The following is a 23187-nucleotide window of genomic DNA, read 5'->3' as shown; positions in this document are numbered from 1 at the left end:
TGTATAACCAAAACATAACATCTTAACTTTTATGTAAAATTCCTGATTTAATAAAGGATAGCATCCTATTAGCGTTCTCAATTATATACCATATCTGCATATTAGCTTTCTGTTAACATACAAATTAACTCACACATTAGAACACCTCTATCCATCTACACCTCAGAATTCTGCAGTTTACTGAACTGGAAGTGGTGATTTTCTCCCCATTATCTGTGCCTTCACTATAAGTAATTCCATCACACTCACCATATTCTGAACCTTTCCCTGCTCCAAATCTTTATCCCATTGAAAAGAATGAATTACCTCTGCAAAAAGCACTCTCTGTGGTAAGCATTCCGTGTTCCAACAAATCATGAGAATAAAAAAAACTTACAGCCTCTTCTCTCATTTTCTAACAAAGAATTTTAAGTTTATGACTTCTCATTACTGAGCCATCTGCCAACAGAAAATCTTTCCCTATTCACCCCAAAGACACACATAACTTTAAATCTAATCTTGCCTTCTCTGCTCCAATATCTCAAGTCTTTCCTCACAACCATAATTTTTCATCCAAATTATCTTTATAATTAGGAACTTACCTGCAAAGGCCTCTGGTTCAACCAGTGTTCTGCATAAATTTATTATTACTTCCTTATATTTACATTACTATCTGTAAAGTGCCAAATTCTTTTCGCAGTTTCAAGGAAATGTCAAGTTTTTATGTTTATGCTTGATTCTTGTTACCTCTTCACGCCTATCATAGGAACAGGAGATGGGTATTCAGCCTCTCAAGCTTTTCAAGCCATTATATAACTGAATGGTGTATCTGTGGCCTGACACCATACACCATCTTTGCCCATTTTCCTTAATACCTTTGGTTACTAAAAAAAACTACAAATCTCTCCACACATGCTGCCAGACCTACTGAGATTTTCCAACAATTTCTGTTTTCATTTCTGATTTCCAGCATCCGCATTTCTTTTGTTTTTTTTTAAACAAATCTCAAGTTTAAGATTAGCAATTGACCTTACATCAATTGGCTTTTCTAAAAAAAAAGTTCCAAACTTTTACCAGCCTTTATATGTAGGAATGTTGCTGTAAAGTCTGACCCCAATTTAGACTACACCTCGTAAACACACCAACTGATATAAATATCTACCCTGAGTTCTGAGGAAGGGTCACCAGACCCGAAACGTTAACTCTGTTTTTTCCTTCACAGATGCTGCCAGACCTGCTGAGCTTTTCCAGCAACTTTGTTTTTGTTCCTGATTTACAGCTTCCGCAGTTCTTTCGGTTTTTAAATATCTACCCTGTTACCCTTACAATTTTAAACTTCAATCAGATCACCATATAACCTTGTAAACTCCAGAAAATATTATCCTATTTTATGTAATCTCTCTTCATAATTAATCTCTCAACTCCAGATTATGCACATGCTACATAATCAATGCGCCAAATTAAGCTAATGGGTGAGCAGACTAACATAGATCAGATACAGGGTCCATGATGGTTAGGTGGCCATTGGGACTTCCCCCTATTTTACAGGGGCTGCCAATTAATGCTATTAGAGAGCAGACAACTCAGAAGCCTCAGCAGCATCATCAGCAATGGTGGACACTTTTGAGGCAGGGTGCAGACCTGCTGCATTCCACAGGGAGGCTGAAGACAAACATAAATTGGCAGTGATGGAGGGAAACTCCTCAAAAAAAAGAGCTGCCTGTCCTGCCAATTATTTCCTATATATACTAATGACTTGGATGAGAAAAGCGAATGCACCATAGCCAAGTTTACGGATGACACGAAAATACATGGCAAGACAAGTGGTGAGGATGACACAAAGAGTCTGCAGAAGATTACGGACAGGTTAAGTGAGTAGGCAAAAACTTGGCAGACAGAACATAATGTGGGGCAATATGAGATTATGCACTTTGGCAAGAAAAATAGAGGAGCTAAATACTATTAAAATGGAAAAAGGCCGCAGAAAGTTACAGTAGTGATATTTGGGAATCCTCATTCATAACTTACAAAGTACTAGTATCCTAGTTCAGCAGGCAATAGGGAAGGTAAATGGAATGTTGGCCTTTATTTCAAAGGGAATGAAGTATAAAAGTAGGGAGGTTTTCCTAAAACTGTACAAGACACCATGCAGACCACAGCTGGAATACTGAGAACAGTTTTGCGCCCCTTATCCAAGGAAAGATAAACTTGGAGGTTTTGGAGTCGGTCCAGAGAAGGTTCACTAGCTTTATACCAGGTATGAAGGGACTGTATTATGAGAAGTTGAGTAGATTGTATCTGTCTTAATCAGAATATCAAAGAACGAGAGGCAACTTCATTAAAAAAAAGTACAAGAATTTTAGGGGACTTCACAGGGTAGATGAGAAAAATTGTTTCCTTTGTGAGCGAGAGTCTAGGATCAGGCAGCATAATCCGAGAAAAAAGGGTTGCATATTTAAAACAGATGAGGAGGAATTTCTTCTCTCAGAGGGTAATGAATCTGTGGAGTTCTTTACCACAGTGAATTGCCTATGACCTGTTGAGGCTGGGTCATTAAGTATATTCAAGGCTGAGATAGATTTTTAAAATCAGTGAGGGAATCAAGGGTTATAGTGAAAAGGCAGAAAAGTGGAGTTGTGGATTATTAGATCAGCCATGAATGGCAAAGCAGAATCAATGGGCTGAATAGTCGGCTTCTGCTCTTATTTCTTTCAGTCTTACATTAAATCCATGCTGGCTATGATTCTAATGGTTCTTCTGATTCTGCAAATTGTCAAGAGACAGGGAACATTTCCTCCAGCTCCAACAAGCTACTTAGTAAGTGCCACCATCCTGACTGATGGATCTCATCTGTACCCTTTTGTTGGGTGCCATTTTCTAGGGCTGGAGGAAACTTGCTTGTCTTTTGAAAATTTTGATTTTCAAAAGCAAAAGATCAGAATTAATAAATACTCTTTTTTTCTAAACTGCTACTGTATACCCTACCTACATGTGAAATTATTATGGATAGCGAGGAGAAACATGTAATAACTAAATAAATAGTTGCTATTGTGAAATTTTGACTAGCTAATAGCAAAACAGTGGTTGTTTTGGTTTATAGTGGATGATAGATTTAAAAGAACTCGGGTTTGTATTTTTGTTGCATGTAATATTGAAGAAGAAATTTTATGTGCTTGATATTCTATTGACTAGGTCCTTACCCATAAATCATGTTCTGCATAATCAAACAGGAGCCAGACCTTTCTGTCACTGTGTGAAAGGAACACCTTTTGCAAAGCAATCACGTTGGGATGCTTCAGCTCTCGCAGCAACTGACAGAAAAAAAAAGAAATAATTAAATGGGTAACAATATTCAAAGCCAACGGAGAAAGTATACAAGGGTAAAATTGATCTTGCACAGTCAGACAAAATTGGGTGATAAAAAAAGTCATCACTTCATAGCAATTCTAACCCCACAGTAAATTTATCATATAGCTGTAACTCAAGTTTTATGTCTTTTAATGTGTAGAAAGAAATAATAATGCCTCAGTGGTTTCCAATTCTCAAATATGGCCATATTATTACCACAACTGAAGATTTTTAAAAACAGATTTACAGTAGTGACATGCTGCCTTTTTGGCAGTCTGAAAATATACTTGTTAGAAACGCTGAGAGGATATTTGCCTTCATGGGAAGAGTCTAGGACCATAGTCTCAGAACAAAGGAGTGCCAATTTAAGACTGAGGTGAGAAGGAATTTATTCTCTCAGAGGGTTGAATTTCTTTGGACATCCTTGCCACGGAGAGAAGTGGGAGAACAGTGTTTGTATATATTTAAAACTAATATATACAGATTCATGATCAGTAGGGGAATCAAAGATTGTAGGAAAAAGGCAGGAAAATGGACATGAGGGATGTTAAATGCAAGGGGGCCAAAAGGCCTATTCCTGCTTCTAGTTCCAAGGTCTTATGGTCCAAATCAAAATGCATATATTATTAGCAACAAACACTGCTCTTTGTGAAGAGTATTTTTATTAGGCACATTTAAATTTAACATATGTCCTTTTGGATTTCAAACATAATCATTTAAGAGCAAAGCAACTGGCTATTGTAGGTTAGATCCCAGTATTTTGACTTGTTCAAGGTTGGCTGGAACAATCCTAAAACAGCACCAATAAAAAGGTTTTTGATGTAGTAATGTGTTCAAAGGTATTACAGAAGAAGTGTCACTGAACAAAATATGATACCAAACAACATAGGGATATTATGTATACATCTTATACAAGATTAGGATGTTTGGAAAGATGACCATGAGCTTGATAAAACAGGCAGAAAGAAGGAAAATGTCAAACTTGGGATTGGATTTTTCCTGAAGAGGCGAGAATACCAAGTATGTTACATTCAGGATCATAAACTGCTACTGTTATCAGTGTAATATGAAGTATGATTTTCACGGGGTTGGGACTTAATGATCCCAGTGACAGGTCTACTGTCCAATTAGTGGCTTCAACGTGCAGTAGTGGAGGTGGGCTACATTCTAAATAAATTATAAAGAAAGCTAATTTGACATTTTGAAGACATACGATGTTTAAAAATGGCTACCAGAAGTCAGAAGACTGATTCTTGTTGATTCAATTCAGTCAGGAAATACAGGCAGATTGAGGTGTTATCTCGACTACTTCCACAAAGGAAGCTATTTAGAATTCAATTACCTCTTGAAAACCTCAAAATATCATTAAACCGGTGAGAATTCAAAAATTTCTCAGGCAAACAAGAAACGGGAAAAACTAAAAAGGGGATAACTGAGCTATATTAATTCACAGTTCGCAGTCAACTGGCCCAGTGCTCTTAATAAAGTCTTATTAATTAAGTGGGAGACTTTACTTTCCCGTTCACCCCTAGCTCATCAGAGTTACCAGCAGAGGCAGCAATTTGGCATATAGCCCACCAACACCAGTTACTTTCCTGTCCTGCCTCCATTCCATCTGATTCAGGGTGAGAAACAAAACAAAAAAAAACAAACAATCTTTAGGAGGTCTTCAAAATGTGTCAAAGCACTTAATAATCAGTTACATGCTTTTCAAAACTACAGGCAGAGTTGTAATATAGGAAACGTAGGTAGGGTTAAAGGTGTTTCTAATAAGACAAAGGGGAGGCAGAGAGGTTAGGGAAAGGAATTCCAGAACACAGGGTGTTGGCCACTAAAGACAGAGTCACAACTGAAGCAATTACAATTGGATATGTGCAATTGAAATAGGAACGTGCAGTTATCTTTAAGAAGTTCTAGAATTGGAAGAGTTCGCAGAAAGAGAGGATAAGGCTATGAAAATGTTGGAAACAAATTTTTTTCAGTCATTAACGGGATGAGGGCATCGCTGGCTAGGCAGCATTTATTGTGCATCCCTAATTGCCCAGAGGGCAGTTAAGAGTCAACCACATTGCTGTGGGTCTGCAGTCACATGTAGGCCAGACCAGGTATGGATGGCAGTTTCCTTTCCTAAAGGAAGTGAACCAGATGGGTTTTTCCTGACAACCAACAATGGATTCATGGTCATCATTAGATTTTTTTTATTGACTTCAAATTTCAAATTTCACAATCTGCCCGGATTTCACCTTCCACCCAGATTCGAACCCGGGTCCCCAGAGTTACCTGGGTCTCTGAATTAACTGTCCAGCGATAAGACCACTAGGCCATCGCCTCCCCTAAGTATGGAATGTTAAAGCCGAGTCTGGCAATGAAGGTCAGTGAGCACAAGGGTAACAGGTTGACAAGTCTTGAAATGACTTAGAACATGGGCAACAGACTTTTGAACGAGCTGAAATATATGGAATCTGGAGGATTGGAAGCTGCCTGGCTGGTGTGATACTTAGCGCAAAGAAAGATAGTTGTGATAGTTGTAGGCAATTAACCCAGCCCTAGGACATTTGAGAGAGGTGATTGCCAAGGTATAGGGAGTGCTCAACATATTTCAGAGTCTCAACTGTAACATATATGGGAGTTGAAATATTTGACTGACCAGGTCTGGATCAATAAAAGTTTTTATTTGGCAACATTCAAGGACAGACCAAGTTTCTTGCATACATTACACAATGTCCTAAACAACACTATCGCCATCCCTGGGTATGTCCCGTCCCACTGGCAGAACAGACCCAGCAGAGCTGGCAGCAAAGAGTCAAAAAGGAGCTGCCCCAGGAGTCCACAACATTGACTCTGGATCCAATCAAGTCTCATGGCAGCAAGTCAAACATGGGCAAGGAAACCTCCTGCTGATTACCCTAAGTAATGGTTCCCCCTCAGCTGATTAAATCAACATTCCTCCATGTTGAACTGTAATGAGAAGAAGTACTGAGGGTGTCAGGGGCACAAGATGTACTCTCAGTAGGGGATTTCAATGTCCAACACCAAAAGCGCTTGGCAGTATAACTACTGACCAAAATGGGCAAGTCCTAAAGGGCACAGTTGTTAGACAGGATCTGTGGCAGGAGGTGGCGGAAGCAACACAACAGAAAAACATCCTTCACCTCATCCTCACCAATCTGCCTACTGCAAATGCAGCAATTCATGCCATTTTCAATCCCTGTGGAGATGAAGTTACGTTTTCACATTGATAATACCCTCTGTCATGCTGTGCGGCACTATCACCATGCTAAATGGGACCAACTTTGCATAGATTATGCAATTCAAGACTAGGCCATCAACAGCAGCTGAATTCTACTCCAGCACAATCTGCAGATGCCCAACTCAACCGTTGCTATCAAAGCCAGGGAACAACCTTGTTCAATGAAGAGTGCAGGAGGGCGTACCAGAAACAGCACAGCAGCAGACATACCTAAAAATATAGTCTTGACCTGGGGGAATTGAAAAACAGGATTAGTTTCATGCCAGCCACATGAACGGCAACAATTGTTGTACAACTCCACAAGAAACGGATCAGATCTAAGCTCTGCAAGCCTGCCACATCCAGTCACAAATAGTGGAGGATAATTAAACAAATCACAGGGGAAATCAGGCTTCACAAACATCCCCATCCTCAATATTAGGGAAGCCCACCACATCAGTGCAAAACTTAAGGCAGTGGCATTCACAACAATCTTCAGCCAGAAGTGCCAAGTGGATGATCCATCTCAGCCTCTTCCAGAGATCCCAGCTTCACAAATATCAACCTTCAGCCAACTCATTCACTGTATGTTATGCCAATAAAATTTTGGAGGTACGAGATACTGCAAAAGCTATGGGGCTCTGATAACATTCTGGCATTTGTACCTGTGCTCCAGAACCTGCAACTCCCAAATCAGCAAGGCTGTTCCAGAACAGTTACAACACTGTCATCAACTCAACCACGTGGGAAATTATCCAGGTATGTCGTCTACACAAAAAAAGGACAAATACAACCTAGCCAATTACCACTCCATCAGTCTGCTGTCTATCATTAAAGTGATGGCAGGTGCCATCAACTGTGTTATCAAGCAGCACATGCTCAGCAATAATGTTCAATTCTGGTTCCATCAGAGCTATTCAGCTCTTTACCTCTTTACAGCCTTGGTACAAACACATAAACTTAAAAGTAGGAGGAGTAGGCCATTTGGCTCTTTGAGCCTGCTTACCATTCAATATGATCATGGCTGATCATCTAACTCAATATCCTGTCTCCGGTTTCTCCCAAAGCCCTTTGATTCCTTTAGCCCCAAGAACTAAATCTAACTCCTTCTTGAAAACTTGAATGTTTTAGCCTCAACTGCTTTCTGTGGCAAAGTAATCCACAGGTTCACCGCTCTCTGGGGAAAGAAATTTCTCCTTGTCTCAATCCCAAATGGTCTATCCCATATCCTGAAGAGTGTGGCCCCTAGTTCTGAACTCCCTGAACTCGGGAACATCATTCTTGCATTTCCCTTGTCTAGTCCTGTTAGAATTGTAGACAGTTTGTATGAGACTTCCTATTATTCTTCTAAATTCCAGTGGATTCCATCCTAAGCAATCCAGTCTCTCTTAATACGTCAGTCCTGCCATTCCAGGAAACGGTCTGGTAAACCTTTTTGTTGCACACCCTCCACAGCCAGAACATCCTTCCTCAGATAAAGAGGCCAAAATGGCTCACAATACTCCGGGTATGGTCTCACCAGGACTCTGTACAATTGCAGCAAGACATCCCTGCCCTTGAACTCGAATCCTCTTACTATGAAGGACAACATATTATTTGCCTTCTTCACTGCTTGCCAGATCTGCATGCTTACTTTCTGTGATTGGTGTACAATGATACCCAGATCTTGTCGTACCTGCCCCTCTCCCAATCTACTGCCATTCAGATAATTTGCTACCTAAGTGGATAAACACATATTTATCCACTTTATACTTCACCTTTCATGCATTTGCTCACAGTCACAACTTTCCCATTCACACTGAAGCATCACTGCATCCTCCTCACAGTTCACCCTCCTACCAAGCTTTGTGTCATCTCCAACCTTGGAGATATTACATTTAGTACCCTCATCCATGTTATTAATAGATAATGTCCAAGCACTTGTCCCTGCAGTATCCCACTAGTTACTGGGTGCTACTCAGAAAAAGATCTATTTATTCCTACTCTTTGTTTCCTGTTGGCCAACCAGTTCTCTATCCAGGTCAGTACACTAGCCCCAATCCAGTACCCTTTACTTTTACATGCTAATCTCCAATGTGGGACCTTATCAAAAGCCCTTTTAAAAGTCCACGTAAACCGCATCCACTGGTTCCTTTTCACCAACTCGTCTAGCTACAGCCTCAAAAAATTCTGTTAGATTTGTCAAGCGTGACTTCCCTTTCATAAATCCATGCAGATTTTGACAATCTTGGCACTGTTTTCCAAGAGCTCTTTTATAAACTTTTACAATGGACTCTAGCATTTTCTTTACCACCAATGTCAGGCTAACTAGGCCACATTTCACAGTTTTCTCTCTCTCCTTTTATTAAAAAAAAGTGGGGTTTACATTAACTACCCTCCAATACATAGGAACTGTTCCAGAATCTACAGAATCCTGAAAGGTGATCACCAATTCAACCAGTACTTCTACGGCCACTTCCTTAAATACTCTGGAATGTACATTATTGAGCCATAGGGATTTATCAGCCTTTAATCCCACCAACCTCCCTAACATCTACAATCCCTATTTATAGTGATTTCCTTCAGTTCCTCCCTCTCACTAGATCCTGTGCTTTGCAAAATGCTTGGGCCATTACTTGCATCCTCCTTTGCGAAGACAAACCAAAAAGTGTATTTAATTGGCCTACCATCTCTTTGTTCTCCATTAGAACTTGCTCCATTTCTGGCTGTAAGGAACCTACATTTGTGATCACTAATCTTTTCCTCTTCACATACATGTAGGAGCTTTTGCAATCAGTTTCTATATTCCCCTCTAGCCTATTCTCAAACTCTATTTTGCTCCTCTTAAATCAACCTCTTTGTCCTCCTTTACTGAAATCTAAACTGCTCCCAATTGTCAGATCTGAAGATTTTTTGACCAATTTGCATGCCCCTTCCTTGAATCTCATATCAACTCCGACTTCCCTTGTTAGCGACGGTCAGTCCAGTTTTCCTGCTTTATTTTGGCACCAGACTGGAATGAACAATCGGTGCAGTTCCTCCATGTGCGCTTTAAATATTGCCATTACCTGGCATTTACAATTATCTCTATGTAACATTCCCCAATTTATCAGAACCAGATGATGCCTCATACGATCATAGTTTCCTTTATTTAGATTCAGGACCATAGCCTCAGAATCAACTATGTCACTCTCCACACTAATGAATAAATCTATCATATTGGGCTCACGCTTCCCCAAGGGGCCTCACGCAGCTACATTCCCAATGATTCCTTTTTTATTACACAATACACACTCAGTATGACCACATTTGACCACATGACATCAATGAGCTCTAGCAAAACTGGAGTCAGTAAGAATCAGAGGAAATCTCTCTGCTGGTTGAAGTCAAACCTAGCACAAAAGAAGACGGTTGTCACAGTTGGAGGTCAGTTATCTCAACTCCAGAACATTTCTACAAGAGTTCCTCAAGGTAGTGTCCTTGGCCCAACCATTTTCAGTGATTCCAATGACCTTCCCTCCATCATAAGATCAGAAGTAGAGGTGTTTGCTAATGATTGCACAACGTTGAGCACCATTTGCGGATCCTCTGATACTGAAGCAGTCCATGTCCAGACACAACAACATCCGTACAAAATCGAAGCTTGGGCTAATAAATGGTAATGTTCATACCACGCAAATTCAAGATGAAGACCATTTCCAATAAGAGAGACATTCAATGGTATCATCATCACTGAATCTCCCACTATCAACATCCTGGGGGTTTACTAAAGAGGAGAAGCTGAACTGAACTAGTCATGTAAATACATTAGTTACCAGAGTAGGTCAGAGATTCAAAATCTTGCAGCTGGTAACTCATCTCAAGACTCCCTAAAGTCTGACCACCATCTATAAGGCACAAGTCAGAAGTCTGATGGAATACTCCCCACTTGCCTGGGTGAGTGCAACTCCAACAACACTCAGGTAACTTGACACCATCCATAACAAAGAAGCCCACTTGACTGCTTGTGAATGTGGTACAATTTAGTCTCTTCACAACTGACATTCAATTGCAACAGAATGCACCATCTACAAAATGCACTCCTCCTAAGACAGCACCCTTCGAATGCACAACCACTATCATCTAGTAGACAAGGACAATAGATACATGAGAACATCACTCCCTTCAAGATCCTCTCTAGTCACTCAGCATCAAACTTGGAAATATTCCTTCAGTGTCACTGGGTCAAAATCCTGGAATTCCCTTCCTAAAGGTATTTTAGGTGTACCGACACCAAATGAAATGCAGCAGTTCACAAAGGCAGCTCACCACTACCATCTCAAGGCCCAGCCAGTGATGCCCACATTCTATGAGTGAATAAAAATGGAATATAGAACTGAAGAGATTGACAGTAGCTTGAGTGGGACAGATGGGATTGCATTTTCACTGTGTTTTGAAATCTTTCAATTTGCATTATATATAAACAGCTTTGTTTATTCTGTGTTATTGCTTCTTTTGGGTAATAAACTTCTGTTTTATTGTTAAACCAAATCTACATCATTATGGGCTTATATTTCAGTGAAAGACCATCTCATCAAATTGGAAAAAAGACAATATCAAGACAGATTTCAGTCTGGAAACTGACTTGTCCAGTACTCAGCTAGGATCATAACAACATACAAGAACACTGAGATCCCTCTGTATTCTGCAATCTCTTGGTATTTAAATAATATTCTTTTTGATTCTTCCTTCCCAAGTGAGCATTATTTTCCAAATGACAATTTTTTGTCCAATCAATTAACCTATTCACCTCACTTTGTAGACTTTTTGTATCCTCCTCGCAACTCGTTTTACTATCTATTTTTGCATCAATCTTACATTTGACCATAATACAGTCAGGTCTTCCATCCAAGTTTTCACTATGGATCATAAATGGTTGAGGCTCCCATAATGATCGTTGTGGCACTCCACTAGTTACAGACTGCCAGCCTGAAAATGACTCATTAATCAAACTTCTCTACTTCCTCTATCCAGTAAGTGTATCACTGGCAATACCATGAGCTCACCAAAGACGGAGAATTTAGTTATCCCTCCTTGACATTGAACAGCATTACAGTCACCGAGTTCCCCACAGTCAACATCTTGGGGAGTTACCACTGACAAGAAGCTGTACTGGGTCAGCCACATAAATATTGTTCAGGGTTTGAATGAAGATTTGTAGCTCGGATGCTGATTGTAGATGTTGGTGTGTTCGTCAAACTGGATACCATACAAGATACTACGCGAAGACTGCACAAAACACTACGCGGGACAAACAGGCAGACAATTAGCAACCCGTATCCACAAACACCAGCTAGCAACTAAACAACACGACCAGATGTTTAAGGTTTTAGCAAAGGTTTGTAGCTTGGGTTGTGGGTGAGGTTGTTGACTTGCTCGCCGAGCTAGCTTGTTTTCGTTCAGACGTTTCATCACCATGCTAGGGGACATCATCAGTGAGGCCTCCGATGAAGCGATGTTGCTCTACTCCCCTTAGAATTTATACTGTCCGGTCCGTTATGCTGAGTAGTGTCAGTTCCGGTGTTGTTCAGTATGGGTTTGTATATGGGGTCCAATTCTACATTCTATAACAACAAATGTATAGAATTAGATCCCATATACAAACCCATACTGAACAACACCGGAACTGACACTACTCATCATAATGGATCGGACAGTACAAATTCCAAGCGGAGTAGAACAACATCGCTTTATCAGAGGCCTCACTGACGATGTTACCTAGCACGACCAGATGTCCTCGGTTTCAAAACATACGGACGAGAAAAACCACACTTTCAACTGAGACTACTATCATAGAACAAGCCAAACAGAGGATAGCCAGGGAATTCTTGGAGGTTTGGCATTCATCAGCTGACTCCATCATCAAACACATTGAACTAGACCCGATACACCGACCGTTACAACGCACAGCCGGAACCGGCACCTACCAGAAGCAGCAAAAACCGGACCATATAAATTCGAACCAGCACAAGACAACAGCGCTTCACAGGAGGCTCCACAGCACTGAGGATGTCACCTAGTAAGGGGATGAAACATCTGCTGTCAAACCTCCCAGTTCGGCGAACACACCAACATCTACATAAATATTGTGGCTACAAAAGCTAATAAGAGGGTAGGAATTCTGATGAAAGTGACTCACCTGAGGACTCTCCAAAGCTTGTCCTCTATGTACAAGGCACAAACCAGGAGTGTGATGGAATACTGTACACTTGACTGGATGAATGTTACCACAACAATACAAAAAAAAATGTTCAGCACCATCCAGGACAAAGCTGTCTTACAAAGCACCTCAAACATTCATTGTTATCACTGTGCATCAGTCGTAGAGACAATGTGTACCATCTATAAGATGCATTGTAAAATCTCACCAAAGCTTCCTAACCAGCACCTTCCAAACTTCTAAACTGTATCACACCAAACGACAAGGGCAGAAGAAGGGAAAAACACCTGCTGCAAGTTCCTCCAGAGTCACATACTATCCTCACTTGCAATTATGTTGCCATTTCTTCAAAATAACTGGGCCAAAATCCTGGAACTACCTTCCTACAAACAACTGAAGAGGTACCTACATCTCAAGGACTGTAGCAGTTCAAGAAGGAGGCTCATCACCACCTTTTCAAGGATGCGCATAGATCCTGGCCTTGCCAGTGACATTTACATCCGAAGCATGAATTTCAAAAGGTGAAGAAGGCATTATAAATCAGAAAGTATCAAAGATGTAGGGCAGACTTAGGGCAGACTAAAGCAACATGAGACATGCGGTAGATAGTGGTCTTCGTAATGGAGCAGATTGGAAGCTCATCTCAGGATCAAATAAAACACATTGGCAACAAAGAGTCTATTTCAGCTTTAGAAAGTATACAAGAAGTGGACTGGAGTTTGAGTAGGGAATGAAGATTGATTTTTTTTAAAATCCACCTGTTCAGAGATAGAGTCATAAAATCCTTACAACATGGAAGCAGACCATTTGGCTCACTGGGTCCACACCACCCCTCTGAAGACCGTCCCACCTAAACACACCCCCCTACCCTATCCCCATAACCCTGCATTTCTCATGGCTACCCCAACTAACCTACACATCCCAGGAAACAACGAGCAATTTAGCGTGTCCAATCCGCCTGGCCTACACATCTTTGGACTGTGGGAGGAAATCCACGCAGACATGGGGAGAATGTGCAAATTCCACACAGACAGTCACCCGAAGGTGGATTCAAAACAGGGTCCCTGGCACTGTGAGGCAGCAGTGCCAACCACTGAGCCATCGTGCTGAGCCTTGTGTTTTCTGAAAATTATTACACACCTTTGGAGCAGTTGAGACTTGAACGTAGACTTCCTGGCTCAGACCTAGTGACACTACCACTGCGTCACCACACCCTAAAATACACATTTTGGTGATTAGCAGGATTCAAACCTGGGTCCCCAGACCAGTATCTGAGTCTCTGGATTAATAGTCTAGCAATAATGCCAGTAGGCCATTGCCTCCTGAGGAAATGGAGATTTCTCATTTTATCCACAAGTGTTATCAAACACAACCCAACATCAAATCACCTGCGGTACTTTTCATCTACTAACTACCACCACTAAATCACACATGTTCCAACTGATTAATTTACATGCAAAGCCCATTAAGGGCAATGCAATAACACCAAAGGTGAGGGAAAGGTAGGGTGAGAGGGAGAGGAGTAAATCAAAATGGAATAAGGGGAATGGAGCTTGTTTTTGTTTTAAATCTACCTGTTCAGCGATGTTATCACACACTGTTGGAGCAGGTGGGATTTGAACCCAGGCCTCCTGGCCTACAGGTAGGGACACTACCATGCATCGCAAGAGATAATCATCCTGCTCAGAGATGCTATCACACGCATACACCTTTGGATAATACTACGGATCAGCTATACCTGTGATGTGAACAAATTATCAGAAGTTAACTATAACCAGCATAAATAGAATAACTAAGTGAGCAAGGAAGTTAACTGATTTAAAAAAGAAAAGTACACAGGTTCAGAGTTCAAATAGCGATTAGGAAAGGAAACTTGTTTCTAAATGAAAAAAAATTTTGCTGTGAACTAAAAGTTATTCCCAGTGATTATAATTTATTTGAACCTTCTCACTATAAGCTCACTCCATCCTTTTACTCAAGTGGCTAACACAAAATAACTCTGCTCTTTAAAGCTTCAGTGGAATTGCTGTTAATACAAACAAATATGAGTGATGCTGAGGTGGTACCATTGATGCACCTACAAGTTATTTTACTGTACTGAGCTACTGTAAAATGTATTACATGATCTCACTCTGCTGTATTTAAACAAATGTTCACAAGCAGACTCAATGGTATACAAATGAATTTACCAAATTAGGGTGCACTAAATATAAACTTTAGGGAGACAGCTATATATTCTGCTGCTCCATCCTGTTTACCTATTCAGTGTAATGAAGTTTGAACACCAATAAAGGTAGACCACTGGATAGCATTTAGTATGGAATAAAATGTTCCACATATAGAGAGGGATAAAATGACACTGTGCATGCCATCTTGATCACAGATTATGCAGCTGCATGGGCAGTATTCAGTGCAGAGATTGCCTCAATCAGCACACCTGTTTCACATTTAGGACATAGGATTTTGTCAAGGGAAAGAAAATGGCTGGGACTTCCTTTCAACATTTAAATTAAGGTTGTACTTTAATTATGATGAATAAAAAAAATAACAATTTAGTTTTTTGTTCTTCTACAGCATCCAGCTATAAAATGGACTAAATAATTCTAAATGCACTTTGAACATTGTTTCTTACATCCAATAATGTTTCTGCATTTTATTGATAACTTCTGAAGCACTTGCATCATATCAAAACCATTAATAACCACAAGTATAGCATAATACCCTTTACATGACCGTGTTTCCATTTCAGTACCAATCTGTTGGTACAGCCTTGTACAACATGTGCAGTGAAATGAAATCATGTATGGAAATCACACATTAAGCAATTATCTCTGATGAAACACCAATTGGAAATCATTCAGCAACTTTCTATAGTTCAAGTGTAACAATAAATAAACAAAGGATAACAGATTGCTGAACAATTGACATCACATCATAATTTGTAATTGTAATGCATCAAACCAAACACCCTCAAAATGTATCAAGGAGATAGCCTAGACGCTAACTTTTATTTTATTTAAAGGCAAGTGTAAGGGACTGTGTTTCAGATATGATTCGATTGGTCCACTACTAGCCTTTAAGCAAAACACACTTTATTCTTTAAAAAAAAAACAAAATACAAATGAGAAAAAGAATTGCATAGCTTTAGCTCAATCAAAATACTTGATAATGTATATTGTTTAACTACAAAATAATGTCGCAGCAGAGAGAGAACGCAAGCATTTTGCTGCAGCTGAGACAGCTGTATCAATCAGCTTCAACAGCCAAAACCCCAACTTCAACTGAAAGTTAAACTAAAAGCCTGGATCTGTGTAAGCCTGACTCCACACACCCATCCTTCTTTTGTCTGCCTTGAGAATAAACACTTGAGAGCTCAAAGCTGCTTACCTACTGCTTCCAGAGCAGACATTCCGGTACCACAGGCAATACCCCTCTGAACAAAAACAGCACAGAACAAATCCTTCTCAAAGGCAGAGTCCCGTCACGTAAAAGGCATACTTCAGTATTTTCAGATTTTACCTGCACCTTAATTTAGGATTATTTCATAACATAAATTGGGAACATCACTTCTCTGTAGAAAGCAGGGGCCATTATATTGATTCGTTAAATTAGGTCACAACAGCAATTTAAACAATAATTACAAATTGACTAAGTCTCAAAAAGTTGCATAACAATATGGATGCACATGAAGTGATGGTAACAAGGTCAGCCAGGTGATCGTCACGGAATACGAGTTCCATGATTGGAGCTGTTAACTTGGTCGAATTAGGGAATCCTGGCTGACAGATATAAACAGGAGTGTTGATGCCTTTAGGGAGAGATAGGCACTGTAGGGGATGGAGTGCTTTATCTCCCCCTCCAACTCTATTTTATTTAGTCCCCTTCTTCTCTCCCTACATCCCTTTCACTTTTTTCATGTAAGCATTGCCCTTATCGGGTTTTGCTTGTTAAAGTGTCTCTAACCATGCGGTGGTGGAAAATATAAAGTTTTTTTGTACAACGGTATCTTTTTACTGTGTCACATACACCGCGACATGATTTAGAGAAAATATAAGCACTACAGTTGGGGAGGATAAAAAAAAATTGAGTCTCAGAGAGGCTGAAATAGAAAATAAACAGGAGTGTCACTGGTTCTGTTCACTCTGACAGCGGGGTTCTGAGGGAGCTGGATCAGAGTCACGGACTCTCCACGTGTAAATAAAGGGTAACTTTGTGACACCTTAGAAGGGAAAAAAAAATGTGTTCCAGGCACCCAAGTGAACTACTTGGGCTACAAGGTCAATAAGACCAGGTTACACCCGTTGGAAGGTAAAGTGACAACAATCAAACGTGCCGCAGCTCACACGTGAGTAGTGGAACTTAGGTCTTTCCTTGGGTTAGTGATCTATTATGAAAAGTTCATACATAACCTGACCTCCATCCTGGCACCTTTGCATCAACTCTTCTTACTTTACATTAACCAAGGCTCAGCCTTGGAAATGGTCGCATAGCCATACTATTGATTTCAGGGAAGTGAAGAAACAGCTGTTGTCCTTTGAGGTGTTGGCACACTATGATTCCCAAGCAAGGTCCAGTATGGACATGTGATGCTTCCCCATACGGCACTGGGGTAGTATTAGCTAATAGGTGGCCTAAAGGAGAGAAGCGCCCAATGGCATATGCATTTAGGACTTTGGCTAACGTGGAGCGTAAATACACCAAGATAGAGAAGGAAGGTTTGGCGGTCATATTTGGAGTCAGTAAGTTCCACCAATACCTTTACGAACAGAGGTTTGTAAAAATAACGGACCACAAACTGTTGCTAGGTCTACTTAAAGAAGACAAGGCAGTGCCACCTACAGCTTCAGGCCGAATTCAGTGGTGAGCTCTAATACTAAGTGCATACAATTACAAGCTGGAACACCGCCTTGGAGGCCAAGTAGCAAATGCAGATGCACTGAGCCACCTCCAACCGGCAGATACACCAGGGCTATTGCCACTGGAAGAGTCCATAATGGTTTTAAATTTTCTGGACACACTTTCGACTCACAGCTGACAATATCAGACTTTGGTCACAGAAAGATCTGATCCTGGCAAAACTGAAACAGCTGTTGGTGATGGGAGATACCAAAGGGCCGTCATAACCAGAACTGAAATCTCTTTGGACCCACACAGACCGATCACAGTAGAGAATGGCATATTGTTATGAGGAGCAAGAGTGATTGTCCCAAGCAAAGGTCACCACCAGATACTGGCTGAATTCCACCGGGGTCTTCCAGGGGTTTCCAAAACGAAGATATTGATGAGAAGTTATGTCTGGTGGCCGGGACTGGATGCCAACATAGCCGCATTGGTGGGGTAGTGCCCAGAGTGCCAAGGACAAAAATAACCACCAGCAGCTCCCGCACATTTGTGGCAACAATTGGGTAAACCCTGGACTCGGTTACACATCAACTATGCAGGTCCTCTCATGGGGTCAATCTTCTTAGTCATTGTGGATGGCTAGTCAAAATGGCTGGACATGCATAGAGTTCATTCGTCAAATACAGGGACAACAATAGAAAAATCGCACGCATCTTTTGCGATACATGGACTCCTGGAAGTGTTGGACACAGATAACAAGCCACCAGTTACCAGCAGGGTATTTGAGTATTTCCTAAAGTCGAATGGGATTTGACATACAAGGCCAGCTCCATATCATCCATCACCTAACGGTCTGGCAGAAAGAGCAGTCCAAACTTTGAAGGCAAGCTTAAAGAAACAGCCTACAGCTTCACTAGATACTAAACTGTCCCATTTCCTGTTTGATTATTGCCCACCCCTCATGCAATTACAGGGATAGCTCCAGAAGAGTTACTAATGGGCAGAAGACTCCACACCAAGTTAAATCTGATTTTCCCAGACCTGGAGGGGGAGATGTGTGTGTGAAATGGTATCAGGAATACGACTGATGGAACAAGACTCCTCTATGCAAGAGAAACAGTTTATTTCAGGGGACAAAGTTTGCTGTAGAAACCACGGGAATGGCCCTGTATGTTAAGATGCACGATCAATGCTAGGTCAGGTCCAGTAACATATTATGTTTGGGTAGTTACAATGGTCCTGAACAAGCACGTGGACCATTTTAAAGCTGCAAACTTGCAAACTGTGCGGGTGCAAAACATGCTTGGCTCCGCTACTCCCTTTCCAACTTTTCCAGAACCCACATGTTCTCCCTCTCTGTCAAGCATTGAAGATGCCTCAGAATCTGAGACGGACATGGCAAATATTGCTGCCTCAACGCCTTTTGCCACCTGAACAGAAGGAATTTCTTCTGAAACACTCCGGGCGCAACTGGCGAGCTACTGTACCTTACTGCTGCCTGTATCAGAGGCTGAGTTAAAAGAACCTGACCAAGTGCCAAGGAGTAGCCCCAGGAAGAGCTACAAAAAAATTAAAAAAGGCCTATGTCCTCAGATTCAGAGGGGGAGGATTGCAGCGACTGTAACGAGGTCAGCCAGGTGGGCCTCATAGTATGTGAGTTCCCTGATTGGACCAGATTAGCAGCCCCAATCCAGGACCCCTGGCTGACAGATATAAATAGGAGTGTCAGTGGTTCTGTTCACTCTGAGAGCCAGCTCTGAGGGAGCAGCATCAGTGTCGATGACTCTCCACATGTAAATACAGGGTGACTGGGTAACAGGATACCGGTTTCTGTTGAGTTACCTCAGAATAATTTGATTCAGATTGAGAGGAAAACCTCTCTATCTTATTTCCCAAATCAATTATCCAGATGAATTAATCCACAAAATCTAGGAAGTCATGGTAAATGTATTTAAATGACATGTTGCACTTCAGCTGAAATATTGTGGGTTAGGACTGATGGGAAGGTAAAAATGGCAAAAGTTTCAAACTCAACTCTTGCTCAATCGACCCAGTTCTGGTTTTAATGGAGGCATGGCAGGGGTAGGTGATCAACCCATTTTCAGGAGACAAGTCCTTCATTTTAAATAGTTTAATGAAGGTGCATGCCTCAATTCTGTTTTTCTCTGTTCCTACTTTAACACTTGTTGAAAGGCTCTTGTTGGTACTGTGATAGTGTCCTTACCACCGGGCCAGTAGGTCCAGGTTCAAAGCTTCTCTTGGCCCACCAGTTCCCATCTCCCTTAATGGGTTTCCCAACCCTTCGAAATTTATATGGAAACTATTTAAATTTAATGATCTAGATTCCACAATCAACAGTAGTGATTTTATTTTAAATCGTAATGGACATTAAATCATAAAGACAATCCACAAATATATCTTCTTTTCTGGGCAAATATTTTTCAAGTGGACATCTATTTTCATCTGATTATGCCCCTGTGAAGTGAATTGAGAATTTCACATGTTATAGGTTACATATAAACAAAGTTTTTTTTATTATTGATCTGAATAGCTGATCTCAACAGGAGCACAGCCAAGAATGCTACAATTGCCTACTGCAACAATCTAATCCTAGAAAAATCAGACATGGTTTAGAACTCTAACTATTAATTAGTAATGCATTTGTGTGCGAGGCCTTTGGATTAAAATGGCATCATGCTCAGCTGGGAGAGAACCCATGGTAAAAAAGAAATAAGCCTGATAATTCCCATTAGCCAGGCTTAGTTGAAGAACAGCAACTCGGGCAATATGATATGTGAAGTTGATATGTTTTGGACTGTCTCCAAGATTGGGAAAAAAGTGGTCAACAGAACATAAGGAATTTGTGAAGTGTTGCAGATAGATTAAGTGAGTGGCCAAATGTGTGACAGGTGAGAATGTGGAAGAGGGTGAACTTTGACATAAAGAATAGAAAAGCAGCGTTAACTGAAATGGACAGGTCTGTAGGACTGAGGTACAAAGGGGTCTGGGTGTTCAGATACATGAATCACAAAAAAAAAATGCAAACACAGCAATGATTAGGAAGGTAAAAAAGATGTTGCTAATTGCAAGGGCGATGGAGTATAAATGTAGGAACATTTTCTCACAGTTATTCAGAGCACTGGTGAGACCATATCTGGTGTAGCTACAAGTTTTCTCTCCTTATTTAACAAAGCGATAACTGCATTAGAACCCATTGTGAGTAGCCCATGTCCAAATGCAGTAAGACATGGGCATTATTCAGACATGGGCTGACAAGTGACAAGTAATATTCGTGCCATATAAGTGCCAGGTAATGACATCTCCAACAAGAGAAAATCTAACCATCATCCCTTGACATTAAAAAACCATCCCATCACTGAATCCACCACTAACTGGAAATTGAACTGGAGTAGCCATATAAATACAGTGGCTATAAAAGCAGCTCAGAGGCTAGGACTCTTGCAGCGACGAGCACAACTCCTGACTCCCCAAAGTCTGTCCACTATCTACAGGGCACAAGTCAGGAGTATGACAGAATATATTCCACTTGCCTGGACGAGTGCAGATCCAGCAACACTTAGGAAGCTTGACACCAAAGCAGCCTACTTAATTGGCACCACATCTACAAACTTATGCTCCCTCCACCACTGATGCACAGTAGCAGCAACGTATACCATGTACGAGATGCACTGCAAAAATTTCCATTCTATCCAGAGGTTTGCAGGCAGTGATGTTAACAATAGACTAGTTTTTTTTAAAATCAGACTGCCAAGTCAACAGTCCAGTAATATTTTAACAGACTGTTGCTCAGTGGATTGCCTCTCTCCAGGTTGAAGCTAGTATTCGTGGATGAGACACTACTTAATAAGGTATATTCTGCACTTCTGGTTTTGATCATTGCCTGTCTACATGAGATAAGTGGTGCTGTTAGCACCAGTTCAACCATATTAAGGTCCAATAGCCCTTTTGTCCTGAACTAGCTGTGGAGACACAGGGTTTACTGCTCCTGCTGGGTATGATCTGATTCCAGAGATGACAAAACCATTTGTTTGAATTCAACGATTTGGGAACATTCCTACATTTAATATCATTGTTAGACACACCATAAGATAAAATTGCAATACTGTAGTAAAGATACATATAGGAAACAAAACTAGGTTGGAGAGCTACCAGTTTGTTTCATAATTTACAGGATACCACTCAGTTCTGGAGCCCTTCCAAGTATTAAAGTGTAAAAGACCTACAAAGAATTTGTAAATAAGACTTTCGTCAGCCTTACTCCATACAACAATAGTTTTCAGTTAGTTAACAGCTAACTGAGCTACAAGTGTTCGATATGCTATAAAATATCACGTGACCAACTTACATAAATAGCACTGTATGGGATTGCGTCAGTTAAGATAACATTACATGTCAAAAGAACGGGTCAAACAGCTTAGGCGGGTGCAAGAAGGGGAAAAATATCTCTTCGCAAGCTGTTTGACAACAGCTTGAATTCAAATTTCTCTGAAAAAAGTAATTAGATCATAAAACAAAATTCAACAACAGGGCAATCACAGTACTCCATTTTGGGGCAGGAGCTACTAATTATCAGGGGCGTGGAAACAAAAGTCACTTCCAAAATACATGAACATCTAGTTCTGCTGGAAGCCAGAATAGATTCACCAGTGTAAGTAAATTATGACACACATTAATACATTTATTTTAGAGATTTCCTCAATTTTCTGGAAATATGCTTATTTTCAATTATAGATTGTAGACTATTTACAAATTGTCCTATGTTTAAAGTACAGTGTACAATGTGAAACAAAATGACATGACTTTATTCCAGCTATCAGTGTACATACTGAACAACAGAAAAATGCAGCATTCTAAGACAGCAGACAATAAATCATTCATTGTGAATTGAACTATACACACAAGCTACAAGCAAAAATTTTAAAAAACTCACGCCTAACAGTTCCAATAATAACTGTTCCCTTATTTATCAAAAATACTTAAAAGCTACAGTTAGCCAGAGTCACACCCCTTCCCCAATACAAAGTAGATTGCCTGTGGGAAACAGAATCTATAATTGGTCTCTGTGCCTCTAGGGAGTCAGTAAAGGAACAGCAATGCAAAAATCAGACATTGTGTACACTCCTCATCATTATCCAGCAAAGCCCTTTTAATAAAATGGTCTGTTGACATTCAATGGTAAGAATTAGAGATGAATACTAATCATATACGTGGAGTATGAAGGCTACTACTTGGTCATTTTGTGAAAGGAAAGGGAAAATACGCTAATATTTTTAATTCAGATCCCATTCGGGCATTTATGCACAAAGTAATAGCTGACTCACCAAAGCAACACTGTGTTATGTGCTGCTTTTTTGAATGTTGAACTAAGGTTCTGGGTAGGCAGATGTAAAAACAAAAACTATAGCAGAATTTTGAAGACTTGCAGGGCAGCTCTCCTTGATTTCCTGACTCCAAAAACCACAGATTTTTTTGGCAGAAGCTGTATAAGATGTTTTAACTTTGAACATCACTAAACCTCAGCCCAAATAAACAAAAACATACAAACATGCAAATTGCCAATGGGCCTAAAAAGGGCTCAGACTATTCTGAA

General features: G+C 40.5%; 1 protein-coding gene across 6 annotated transcripts in view; it reads right to left on the bottom strand.

The window, feature by feature from the left end:
• Window positions 1–23187, bottom strand: part of cdk19 (cyclin-dependent kinase 19) — a 147376-nt gene that overhangs the window by 101519 nt on the left and 22670 nt on the right. For 5 of the 6 annotated variants that reach the window (XM_048596801.1, XM_048596802.1, XM_048596805.1 and 2 more), the window contains exon 3: window positions 3180–3290. The exons of the other annotated variant lie outside the window; for it this stretch is intronic. In XM_048596801.1, the coding sequence (XP_048452758.1) occupies window positions 3180–3290 (111 nt within the window). The remainder of the gene's footprint in view (window positions 1–3179; window positions 3291–23187) is intronic. 6 annotated transcript variants of the gene reach the window in all.

The sequence above is a fragment of the Rhincodon typus genome, chromosome 5 (genome assembly GCF_021869965.1).
Source record: "Rhincodon typus isolate 14 chromosome 5, sRhiTyp1.1, whole genome shotgun sequence".
Taxonomy (NCBI): Eukaryota; Metazoa; Chordata; class Chondrichthyes; order Orectolobiformes; family Rhincodontidae; genus Rhincodon; species Rhincodon typus.
This window is presented reverse-complemented; position numbering and strand designations above follow the sequence as displayed.